Raw genomic sequence first — 12313 nt, 5'->3', positions numbered from 1 at the left:
TAACTGTGTTCAGACAGACTCAAATCAGTGTCAGTTTTCATCTCCAGTGTTAAAATTGTCTCGTTAAAAAAAAAAAAGGATAGTCACAAGAAAATGCTTTTTGCTTCTTTTTGCTTTTAAGTGCACTTGAAGTTTTTTTTTAAACTAAAATGCCAGGCATCTTACACCAACCTTAATGGATTTAGTCAACAGTGAATTCCCAAAATCATCAGTAGTTTTCTCATAGAATAAATTATTAATGTAGAAAAAGGAAAAAAAAGATTGACCACTGTTTGAGGTGAGTCATGCCGATAAACTAGACCTGCAGAAAAAGTCTGGAGCATTCAACTTTAAAAGATAAAAATAAAAATGTATGAGTCCATAGGTTGTCCAGTGTCATAGCAGACGTCCATTGGCATCAGTATAAACAACACAAGTAGGAGGAACTAGTTGTTGTGATTGTGAATGCGGCGAGGCAGTCACTCCAGATGTGTGTATCAACCACAGAGAATCCTTATTCTGAAACACATTAACAACAAACACACACTTGCAAACAGTCCAAGTCTAGCTGTGTGTCTAAATACCAATAAATAGATCTATTTACAGGTGTACACCTCTGTCCTCTCACTGCAGGTGTTGCATTTGACGTAGCAGCACCACAGGAACTTGCAGTTGCACTGCCAAACACGTGAGTACTGGTGTGTGTTATATCCCCGACCGCAGCACATCAGGTCACAGCTGTTGGGCTGCTGAGCTGTTTTGTTGCACAGGCGGCCCTGCGTTCCCATGCTGCCGGTCAGAGAGTCGGCCTCACAGTAGTTCGGCGATCTCTCGATGTAGACCAGCTCTGTGTCCATGGGCTTGCGGTAGGAGTGGGGTTTCTTGATCTTCAGGAAGGTCGGTCGTTTGTTGCGGCTGGCTCGCACCGGCTCCACGTGCACAGCCTGGTTGTACTTGTCCTTGAGGATGTATCCCAGTTGGCGAAACTTGGGCAGTGTTGTCCAGCAGGTCTTGGTGGTGCAGGATCCAGACACGCCGTGACACTTACACTCCAGACGCATGCCTTTTTCCAGGACCTGGATCAGTTATGAAAAGGAAAAGTTAAGATAGATTCAAATTAAAAGTTGTGTGGTGCTACAACTGCCCACCAGACATCCAGACAGATTTATCAAATATCTATCACACCTTCATCAGAGCTTTGTCTAAAAGATTGTGTAGGTCCCAGATGTTTTTCACTATTAAAAACTAAAAAGGTTCTAACAATTCCCAGCAGTTTGTTTGTTGCTGTCTTCTTATAATGAGCAGCTAAAAAAGATGAGTTCACAGAAATACTCAGTCTAACATATTGCATGAATAGTTCAACAGGTTGAGACAAACGTTTTCTAGCATTCCAAATGAATGTAAGCATTCCAAAGATCTCAGAGCTGCTACAGTATGTCACCCTGTGGCTAGTAGCTCTGTATGTGCCATTCTTTTACAAGACAGCATGAGCCTCAAAAACACACTCCCACAAAAACATGGACCATCTGTACTTGTTTGTCTCTACACCTGTTTTGCACGAGTTTTGGGAGGTGCCTTACATTTGTGTTTCATAAATGAATGAAATACCTTTTAAATTTCTGTACTACAAATGTTAGTAGCAACAATGAATGCAAGATTCAGAGAAGAGACACAACAAATATTCAGATGATTGTGAAAAAACAGGCAGATCACGAAGTTTGTTTAAAATATAGAAAAAGAGTGGCAGGATGTTCATATAAATAAATCACAGTTTTGACAGCATACAATGAAATCACAATAATTATTCTGTGGAGTAGAATATTATTAAGGCATATTTTATGACACCATGCATCCAAAAGTTGTGTTTCCTGTTGCAAAAAGACTGATCACTGACCTCTTGTGATTAGCATTACTCGGAAAACGCTTACAGTGAAAGAAGATCTTACTAGTCTGCTCATGAAATAAGAAAGCAGACTAATGAGCATGAGCAGACCATTTGTTTAAAAAACAAAACAAAAAAACCCCCCATCATTAAAAAATGTTTTTAATCCAAAAAAAAAGTGGGCTTGGATTCACGCCACAAGGCCAAAATGTCCCTGAGCTCCCGTTCTCTCCCCACATTTCCCAACTGCCTGTCTACGGTAGGCTATTTAATTAAATATTTTTTTAATTGATAATAAAAACAGATAACTGTTCCTAAATATTGCCTCTACAGAAGGAAGTGTTTTTTTGTTTCATGGATCATCTTGACAAACTGGACTGATGACAAAAACAGAGACCAAGCACTGAGTACTCAAAATCTCCCTGCGTCTGTGGTTAGAATAAAATCTGTTACGTTGATGAATTCAAACAGAAGCTGGATTAATTTAAATGCATGCAGTGTCCAGAGTCACCAGATCCAGGCATTTAAAAGCAAACTAACTGGCAGCAATGAAAGGCCCTTTTGGGGTTAGAGTGAAACCTTTTGGTGAGTTTGGCAATGCAGCCTGGGTATTCTCTCCTAGCCTCCGGCTGAATGACATCAACTAACCCTCCTTCCTCTCTGAGTGGGAACCCTTGCTTGCATTAGAGAAGCCTCACCCAGCTTTTTAATTATTCCACTCTGATACGGCCTCAGACTTTCTGGAGTCTCGTGGGGTAATTGTCAGAAGCCTTGGATGCATACAGCTTAGTGTGGTCATGCCCCCGAGACCTGACAAACATTTAATTCATGGAGTTCAGTCAAGTGAAATGCCAACGACGCTGCCATTGTTTGTCTAACAGAACCTCCTGTAAGCCTCCCGTGGCACCTTTTACACTATTGTTTATTCTTCTCAAGAAATTTGAAGGTTGGCACTCAAAACACACACTGACATCATCTCCAATTAAACATGAAAGCCCTACTACAATAATTACAGAGGTATTGCTTTAGTAAGTGTATATTAAGAGATTCACACACTGTAGCGCATTCTGACTGATGCCAGACCTCAAGTATGAAGTCTCCTCCCCCAAAGCCTACTCCAGAGAGATGAAAGAACCACACACGACCTGACATTATGACACTTAAATGACATCCGTGTGAGCAGAGTAACTTCCCAGCTTCCCGATTTTTACACATTCATCTTATAAAAAAGAAGTGCACATTGAAATATTACAGAAAATATTTTTCAGGCTGTCGAACACCAGGAATTTAACCAAGCTAGCATAATGATGGGTGCTGCAAGAACTGGTAATTCTATAATTACTACAAGGAAATGAGGGTTTCCGCATCTTTATGTACATGTAAAGGTCACATTTGATTGTTTAGTCTATAAAATGTCAGATAATCCTGAAAATGCAAAAGAAACCCCCCAAAAACAGTAAATTAAACTTAGAAAATTGGTATGCATACTAAAAAAGCTTTTAGTTTTAGGGAGTGCTGTTGATAGATACTGTTCTCCCACAGTGCACAAAGGAAATTAACAAGCTAAAAAAGAAAAGTAAGTGGTGGTGGGTGATAATGACAGCTCTAGGACCATCTTCAGATATTCTTTTATGTTTTGGTTTAGCTTATGGCGGCATTCTGAAGCCACAATTTTGATTCGCTTTACACAGTGCATGAATTTAATTTATTTCTATATATATAGTATAAAACAATATAATATGTTGATTTACTGCAAAACATATACTGTTAAGTAGATAGTAAACTGTACACAGGTAGTATGTAGTATGGAGAGTCTACAGCCATGCTAGCAAATCTCTGACACTATACTTTGGGCACAACGGTGCTTTTAGTGAAATGCTAACATCAGTATGCTAACATTTATAGTGATAATGGTGACGTTTAGCAGTGTAACAGACTGTTCTATGTTTTACTATATGCTTTTGTATAGTTTGTCCCTCTGAGTTGCTGTAAAGAAGGAAATGGTTGGCGGACTTCTGCTTTTGACCATGTGTTGTTGAATGCAAATAAAAAGGAAGTGGTTCCTATTGTAAAGGCTATCATCCCATTTATTGTTTTCTTATTGCGTTTATACCTTTAGGCAAACCCAGGACGCTTCTTTACAATGGTGGCAGCGGTGTTCTTCTACAGGCCTTTGTCAGTGCTTTTCTTTGTACATGTCAAGCCATTATACATGCTGTTGTTTTTTAGCTTAGCTGCCTCAGTATTGCTAGCTGGCTAACCCCACACAGATCTTCAAAGACAGTGCACAACTACGTTTCCAACGTGGTGTTGAGACAAGGACCCTTTTAAACCTGGCACCGGGAGGTTCGCTGTACACTTTCCAGGCAGGAACGCAAAGTTTTATACCGTTATCCTGTCTGCCTTCCTCACTGGTGATGGAAGTCAGAGTTTCCTCAACTGGGTGAGGCAGTTAAAGGAAGCAGTTGGAGGTGGCTGTCAGTGGGACTACAGGAAGTGACGGTGAATGCAGTGGTGAGCTAGGGAGGATTCTTCCTACTCGCCTCAGCAAGTCTTTTTTTTCTGCTATGGAATATCAGACTGCGATGTCACATTAGCCTACCTCCTCAATCCCACAGGGGAGGTGGTCGAGCTCAAGCAGGGGTTGCTCCTAGATGAGTTTTACCCATTTGAAGCAACTAACATTTTTATCACCCCCCTGTCCCACTGGCATTGATGCAACCACTCCACCAGCTGCTGCTATCCCTGTCACCCTGGGTATCTCACCTATCACAGCACAGCAGAAGGCATGGGTGTGTGCACACTAGTTAAGCACCACATTAGGACTGGTGACTATCCCCCCATCAAGTAATGTGCCTGCCTGAGAAACAAGCTGAGATTTAACGTCAAGTGACTAGTCTGCTGGCTGATGGAGTTGTGCAGGAGAGTTGCAACCCCTGGGAATTCCCAGTGGTGCAAGTTAGAAAGAAAGGGGGACAATGGAGATTCTGCATTGACTGTCATCGTCTCAATACTGTGATGATCAAGGATTCACACCCTTCCCACAAGTGGATAACAGCCTCAATACCCTAGCTGACTCATCCTGCTTCAGTACACTTGATGTTTCAAATGGCTGCTGGCAGGTGGATGTGGCTGAGGAACCGCCTTTACAACAGGCAGAGGCTTGTACCAGGGGCTTGTACCAAGCCTATAGGTTTGACCAATTCTCTGGCTACATTTCAGCACATGATGGAGCTCATCCTTAAGGGCCTGCCTTGGCACATCCGCATGTTGTACTTGGACGATATACTGATCTACAGTTGCACAATCGAAGATCACCTTTTACACCTAGAGGAAGTCCTGTCCAGCATACATCTGGTAGGCCTGAAGCTCAACCCGAAAGAAATGCCACTTTGCCAGGGACCACATCTTCTCCTTGGACCATGTAGTCTCCAAATATGGCCTCCAGCCAGACCCACAACATTTTGATTAGATGAGAACTTGAGTGGATGGCTTAGAGTGGGGCAGCTTTCGCTTACCACAAGCAGTTGCTCATCTCCTTTTTTGTGTTATGTTGACTAACGTTGCACTTCCTTTCAAGATCTACACTGATGCTTCTAAGGACTCAGCTGGGGCAGTGTAGTACAGGATGTCGAGGGACTTGAAATAGTTATAGCCTATGCCAGCCAAGCCCTCACACCACACACACACACACACACACACACACACACACACACACACACACACACACATACACACACACACACACACACACACACACACACAAAAGTCATGATCCACACATATTCAAACTATCTCCATTCTCCATCATACGTTTGTTGCCCTGTATGCCATACCAGACAGTTCGTGCAGTGGCTCATTGCCTGTTTAAGGGTTATGAGTTAGTGCATGAGGACCCAGAAGTTCTGCATATTGACCAGGCTTGAGGAAGAGGTAAGTCAAAGCATCTGCCAATAGTTGGCAGAGGCTTTTAATCAGCACCCAATTCACCTGGTTCTATCTTGTGCATAGAAATGAGGCAGGGGTTCTAGCCGATATACTCATGCCCCCTGGTATTTTGGACTTCCAGGGCTCTGGATCCCTGAGGGAATTTGTGTCATCCATAGCAGTGTGGCTGGAGTTGACCTTCGGCATGACCATGCTTAACTCCGCAGAAGTTCACAAGAGGCACAAATTGTATCATGGTGAGAGTAGTTGTCAGCGGGCAAATTTAGTGGGCATGCTGGCGTGGCTGTATAACCCCACCAAGAGCCATACATAGCTGGCACCAAATTGAAAGAACCCCTATCGGGTCATGCAGGTGCCGGCTTCTGGAGTTGAAGCTGCACTGACATACCACATCGTCAGCCCTCTAGACTCACTGGAACAGGCCCATATTGTTCATCAAAACAAACTGAAATGCTACACTCTGCCTTTGGAGGTTTCACCAGTCCCCTGGTTCCCCCAGTTTAACGATCAGCTTTAGGCTGGTGGGTTGGACAATGGACTGGGTGGGGATTCAGTGGGAGTTAGACAAATGCAGTCTCGCAGGAGATGAGTGGTACAAACTTTTCTGTGTTTCTTTATGGTTATGCAATTACTTTTTAAACTTGTTTGTGTTTGTAGTATAGGTATATTGTTGTATATATTGTTGTATATATTATTGTTTTTGCTGTATACTCCCTGTGTTTTTTCATAAGCATATTGGTTTCTGTACATGGTTGAGAGGGAGGCGTATGTAACAGACTGTTCTATGTTTTAGTATGTGCTTCTGTATGCGAGGTTCTGCGTCTCTCTGAGTTGTTGTAGAAAAGTAAATGGTTGGCAAACTTATGCTTTTGAGCATGTCGTTGAATGCAAATAAAAAAGGAAGTGGTTGTTGCTGGACTTGCTTTAATGTATATTATCCCCTTTATTAATTTCTTATTAAGTGTACACACTTAGGCGAACCCAGGACACCCCGTTACAGCAGGCACAATATTTCTACTCATAGTTGATCCAGTTAGCATGACAACATGTGCTAATTAGCACTAGCTGATGGGAATGGCATTAATTTTGGAGATATTTGATAATAAACCAAATAATTTGACAAGTTACAGCAGTGCTATTGAACTAATTCTACATGATTTAATATTCAGGACACATGAACAGCATTTATGTGTACATTAACATTTAAAATCTGAATTTTACTTTTGGACAGCAAATTATACTTGTGTTACCAAGGATTAGTGCGGTAAGATTACTTTAGACTTGCACTGATCTATCAGTTGCTTTTCCAATAGAGTGCTTTCTTATGGGGCCATTTTGTGACTTGTCCTGCACTTTCTATTGATCTCTCATTTGGTTCCCTACATCTCGCCATGGGTAAACAACATCAGTCTGGCAAATGCACTCCCAGATGGTCATGATCCTAAGATCACCTCACTGTGTATCTTGTCAGACACAGTTACCTTGTGACTCTACATTGTTTGTGTTCTCTAAATGAGTGTAGGATCTTGAATTGACCATGACTTGCCCCCACTGACTCCTGATGTCACTTTACTTATATCCATGCTTTAATGAACTCTCACATGCCCAGGCGATGTATAGTGCTGTCTTACTGTGTCATTTTCAGTGTATTTATAGCTGTCTCATATGCAAAAAATGATAAATGCCCGGAGTTAGAAAACAATATGGCATTACCTCAATTTAATTAGAATTACATATGAGCTTGACAGGACATTTGTGACCTTGTAAAAAGCACTCCACAAAAAAACAACAACTCAAGGTCTCCTGACTTTGTTCTGGACCTTTAAGTTGAACTTTTAGTTTTTTAGCTTTGGTCCTAGAGGTAGACAGAATCATGGGCCGTTTGAACATCTACACTTCTATGAGCAAACTCAGTCAGCTGATGAAGACTGTATGGTCAAAAGCTCCACAACAAGCAAGCAAGTGGACAGTGAGCTATCAACTAAAATTGATTAGCCTAATATCTATATCAAGTTGAAGAATCAGCTTTACCTCGATACACCACTTAATTACAGTATGTCCAGTTAAACATATACTGCTTGGTTGAACTTCTGAAATTGTGAGTTTATAGATATTTATTAAAAATGAAGGTATTAGTCAATTTAGGTTGGTAAATGATGCATAATGTTAGTAGCTGAGATGAGGTACAGTACAATGGGGTCCAAAAGTCTGAATCCACTTGCCCATTGAAGTGAATGGGAAAGTGGTATCAGTTTATTTCTTGTTTTACTTTTGTGATTTAAAAAAAACATTGAAATGTTTAGCTGTGACATGCTAAACATAGCATTAGTAGTAGCCACCATAAGCTACTGATTATACCAGACAAAGTAAGGCTGTGGCAGCAAAAAGCCCAAAATGTACTGAATAGAGGTTTGATTGCTCTTCAATTTAACGTTTCATTTTTAAAAGCAGAACATTGTTATTTCTGCTTTCAAAATTTAAATAGTGTTGGTTTGAATCTCACTTTAGGAAAATAGGAAAAACAAACTTCTGCTCTGTAGTCCTCCTGCTCAATCTCTGCTGATGAAACAGTCACATTGAAACCATATTTCTGCAACAGCATCCTTCAGAGCAAATGGATATGCCCAAACTATTGCAACATAAAACCATCTGACTTGTGCATGCTGGAACAGTCTTGCAGCCTCATAAGTGGGTATAGAATAGATGTGTGTATGCATGGATGTCTGGATATTACCTAATTTGTCTAGATTTTTTATCACTCATTCTTGCGGATTACCAAACACACTAACCTGAATGTTCAGTATTAAAATGCTTTCAAGCACTTTCTATGTTTCTTTGCTTGTTTCTGGCATAAGGAGAAACATAGTGTGCAGTACACTCTTACAGCAGGTGTTTTGTTAGAAGTCAAACGCGTTAGAGACCACGGGTTGGTTAGTGGTTCTAAATGTAGAGGATAACATACCTTGCGTCCCACTTCATTGTTGTGTAAATTCATGAGAGTCCTGGCGTTCTGCTTAATCTCCCGCGCATCCACAAACTCCTTGGAGAAGCCCAGGCCGTAGTGTATGTCTGCAGAGCAGCCGCCCCACTTCCAGCCCTCCTCCTGGTTGTAGAAACCTTGTTTCTCCTTGTCACAGCTGCAGCCGCTCAGGCTGCCCTGGGTACAGGCCGCAGTGACTGCATGGGCAACCCCAGCAGCTATGATAGCATAGGTGAATGCAGCCTCTTTACTGCCTGCAATAAAGAGAAAATACATTTTTAATCACAATTGCCGACCACAGAATTCAGTGTTTCAGGCACTGTCAAGCCTCCTTACATACCTGGCATAGCTGCCTCAAACCAAATCATAAAATACATGAGCCAAGCCAAGTGGAATACATTAATCAAGCTCTCTTAAAACTGATAAACTTCAGGAAACAGTTCTGAATCTTGCAGAAAATATGATGGAGCAGTTTGCAACAGGAGAAAGCCCTGCTAAAGAGAACTAAGTCTAGGAAAGCAGTTTAATTGTCTTTATGATGATTTATGATTGAAGAACCTGCAGGTGGCTGACTAGTCTTCAAAACTGACAACAGTCAGTCTTTTGAACAGAAGTGATGGGAACGATGTACGTTTGAGATTATTCCAGTGGGAGATGTTGCGGCATCATTTTGGCCCTTGTCCCAGCCGCCGTCACCCTGGGATCCACCCTGTGGAGGTGAATCTGAGAGGCATGCAGAGCCTCCCTACATGGACGGATTTCCACTCCATAAATCTGATTGCTTCGGGTCAACTGCATTTTTTAATTAAAATAGGGATAATGCCAGTCGGAGCACGAGTGGAAACCATCCAAAATGACCATAAGTTGTGAAATCGCTCCAATAAAGTCATCATCTTTATCAATTTATACACCATAGAAACATTTCAGACATTTAAGGTCAGGGTTCTTCTTCATCTACTGAGATTTATGTCTCTCTGGAACATCTGGATTCGAAGGACAATTTAAAGCAGCATTCTGGCACCACGAGTAAACATATTAACTATTACTACACCTCACACACGACTACAAACACTCTGGTTCTGACTTTACAGCCAGTACTGAAGACGCCAGTACCTGCAGTGAGTTACTTCAAGTAGCCAACTTGGTGGGTGGGGAGGATACTTGATCTTAATGCCAAAATACTGTACATTGCTGCATCCCTGCCAACAATAATCCCAAATTTATGTCTTCTGTCAGTTATCAGTGTTCCAGTCTGCTGAAAGAAAACAATGGATTCAGACAGACTCTGTGCGGGGCAGCTGGACCGCTCGAGCCGACCTGCCGTCTCCTGGAACTCAGCCTGATTCTAAATCGTCGTTTGGGTACAATTTGGATTCTGAAGTGCTGACATGTCTTGCGTCAATGAAAGGCACATAACTACCTCTGTCTGGGTGTTGCTTAAATCCAACGAAATGCAATAAAAGTTGTAGTTGCTTCACCAAGGCAGCAGTTTAACATCGTTCTACATAAATCATCTCCTGCCAAAGGTGCAAAACCTGGAGGTAAATTTATAAACCTAAAAGAAAGTAGTTGTCTGAACTTGAAGCTTTTGGGGAGGGGGGGTTATTTTATGAACATAGGTGATGGTTTAGTGGAAGTAGATACAGATCTGGAGGTCTGAAGGTTATAAACATACTCAAGATTTTTATGTCTCGTCTCAATCATCACAATCAGAGGTTGCTTATTAAATTGTGAAGACGGGAAGCAATATCAGCATTTATATTAACCTATCAGGCAGTCGGTCATTAATCAAACTTAATCTTGCAGCTCTTAACATCTTTGCATCACATTCAATCAGACTGACAAAGCAAGCTTGTCAGTCTGATTAGCTTGTGCTCATTTTCAATGCAGCCAACTCCACAAACATTTCTGGCGATATAACAAAATAAAAAGCCTTCATGTATAATGCAGCCATCCAAGTAAATTAAAGGCTCCGACAAAGATGTGAGCCGTAATCCTTCATGACACCTGAAGTGTAAACTGACACCCGAGCCGTGGATCTCTGCATGTCTCCGAGATGACAGGACGAAACCTCAGGGACAAGAAGACATCGGAAAAGCGGCGTTTTTTAAATATGATTCTCCATTTATTTCCTCAGTCCTGTCTCTGGAGCGAGCGTCGCCTCCAGCATTATTCCACATGCAGGATAAAAATCTGCTGCTTATTTTCCCACCAAGAGCAGATGCTCCAAGTCTGAGCTTCAGACTCACAGAAGTTTGTCAAAGTGTCAGAGGTCGATACCTCGGAGGAATGTCTTTTTTTTTGTAGTTGTTGTTTTTTAACTATTTTTGGACACATTGTAGCTTGATGTCCAGTTTTTTTTCATTCACATGCTCAGAAGTTAACATACAGCTCAGTACATCATAAAGCCTGCTGTGTGGAGCATTATCAAGTTGCTGGTGTTGTCTAAAAAATGAAGCAATCAAAAAATAAATGAATATATTTAAATATATATATTTTTTTATCTTTACTTAATAAAGATTGTGTAACTATGATGATAAAGCATTCTGACATGTTTCAACAGTTGAAGCAAGATGAAGTAAAGCTCACTATAAGCAACTTTCAGTATATTATTAACCTTTACAAACAACAATAGTAAAATTGCAACTTCAGCAGAAATGTATTAACTCCTATAGACATATACATCTATATACACTGCTGAGAATAATGCAATTATATCACTTTCAACTCAGTTCATATGTGCAGTACACAACCTCCATACAATACTGAAGGAATATAACAAAACAAACTGCACTAAATACACCAAGGAATAAATACAGTTAGTAGAATGATCAATATGCAGTCTTATTACAGGTGTACAGCTTGTTAAAAATGCACATCTGATTACAACATACCCACTCTGAGCTCTTTCCCGAACACGGTCCTCTCTCCCAGGGCTGAGCAGTTCCAGCGTCCGTGTCTGAACTGGAACTGGCACTCATTGATTCCCATCTGAACTCCCTCACCGATCACTATGATCGCGTCGGGCCGGCTCTGACAGATAGTCCTCTGACGGGGGGCCAAGCCCGGGATTTTATTACATATGATGCTCGCTCCCAGCGCGACCACCGACGACAGACCCCTGCGGTAGGAAGCCAGATGTTAAAACACGGCATTATTCCTATGAAGTCCTGCAGGTGTTTCTACATAAGACCTATTCTGATTTAAGACATAGGCAGGTGTGCGTAATTACACATTCTTATACTGAATGTTTCTTTTATAAAGGCCAATTAACGTTTACCCCATTTCACTTTAGGGGCCCCTCATTTGTCTACAGCTCTGAGGTCTCTTTATTTAAAAAAACAAAAAAACAAACCCAATTTCTCCACCACTTTTTCCTGCACTGACTTCCAAATCTGAACCACCTCTGTGCTCTAAAGTATAAATAACCTGCAGCTCATCCTAATAACTCACCCGATTTTCAAATAGACTATTCCAAGGCACAGAAAAAAATGTAAAATCCACCGCCGTGTCTTCCTGCTCAT

At 41.3% G+C, this 12313-nt stretch overlaps 1 protein-coding gene across 1 annotated transcript; it reads right to left on the bottom strand.

The window, feature by feature from the left end:
• Positions 1–575: 575 nt before the first annotated feature.
• Positions 576–12313, bottom strand: wnt7aa (wingless-type MMTV integration site family, member 7Aa). Its single transcript, XM_062415062.1, has 4 exons — positions 12243–12313; positions 11684–11910; positions 8772–9043; positions 576–1055 (listed from the first exon to the last, which is right to left on the bottom strand). The coding sequence occupies exons 1-4, from the start codon at positions 12311–12313 to the stop codon at positions 576–578; spliced, it is 1050 nt and encodes a 349-aa protein (XP_062271046.1).

The sequence above is a fragment of the Scomber scombrus genome, chromosome 3 (assembly GCF_963691925.1).
Source record: "Scomber scombrus chromosome 3, fScoSco1.1, whole genome shotgun sequence".
Lineage (NCBI taxonomy): Eukaryota > Metazoa > Chordata > Actinopteri > Scombriformes > Scombridae > Scomber > Scomber scombrus.
The sequence above is the reverse complement of the archived record's forward strand: the minus strand, read 5'-3'. Positions and strand labels throughout refer to the sequence as shown.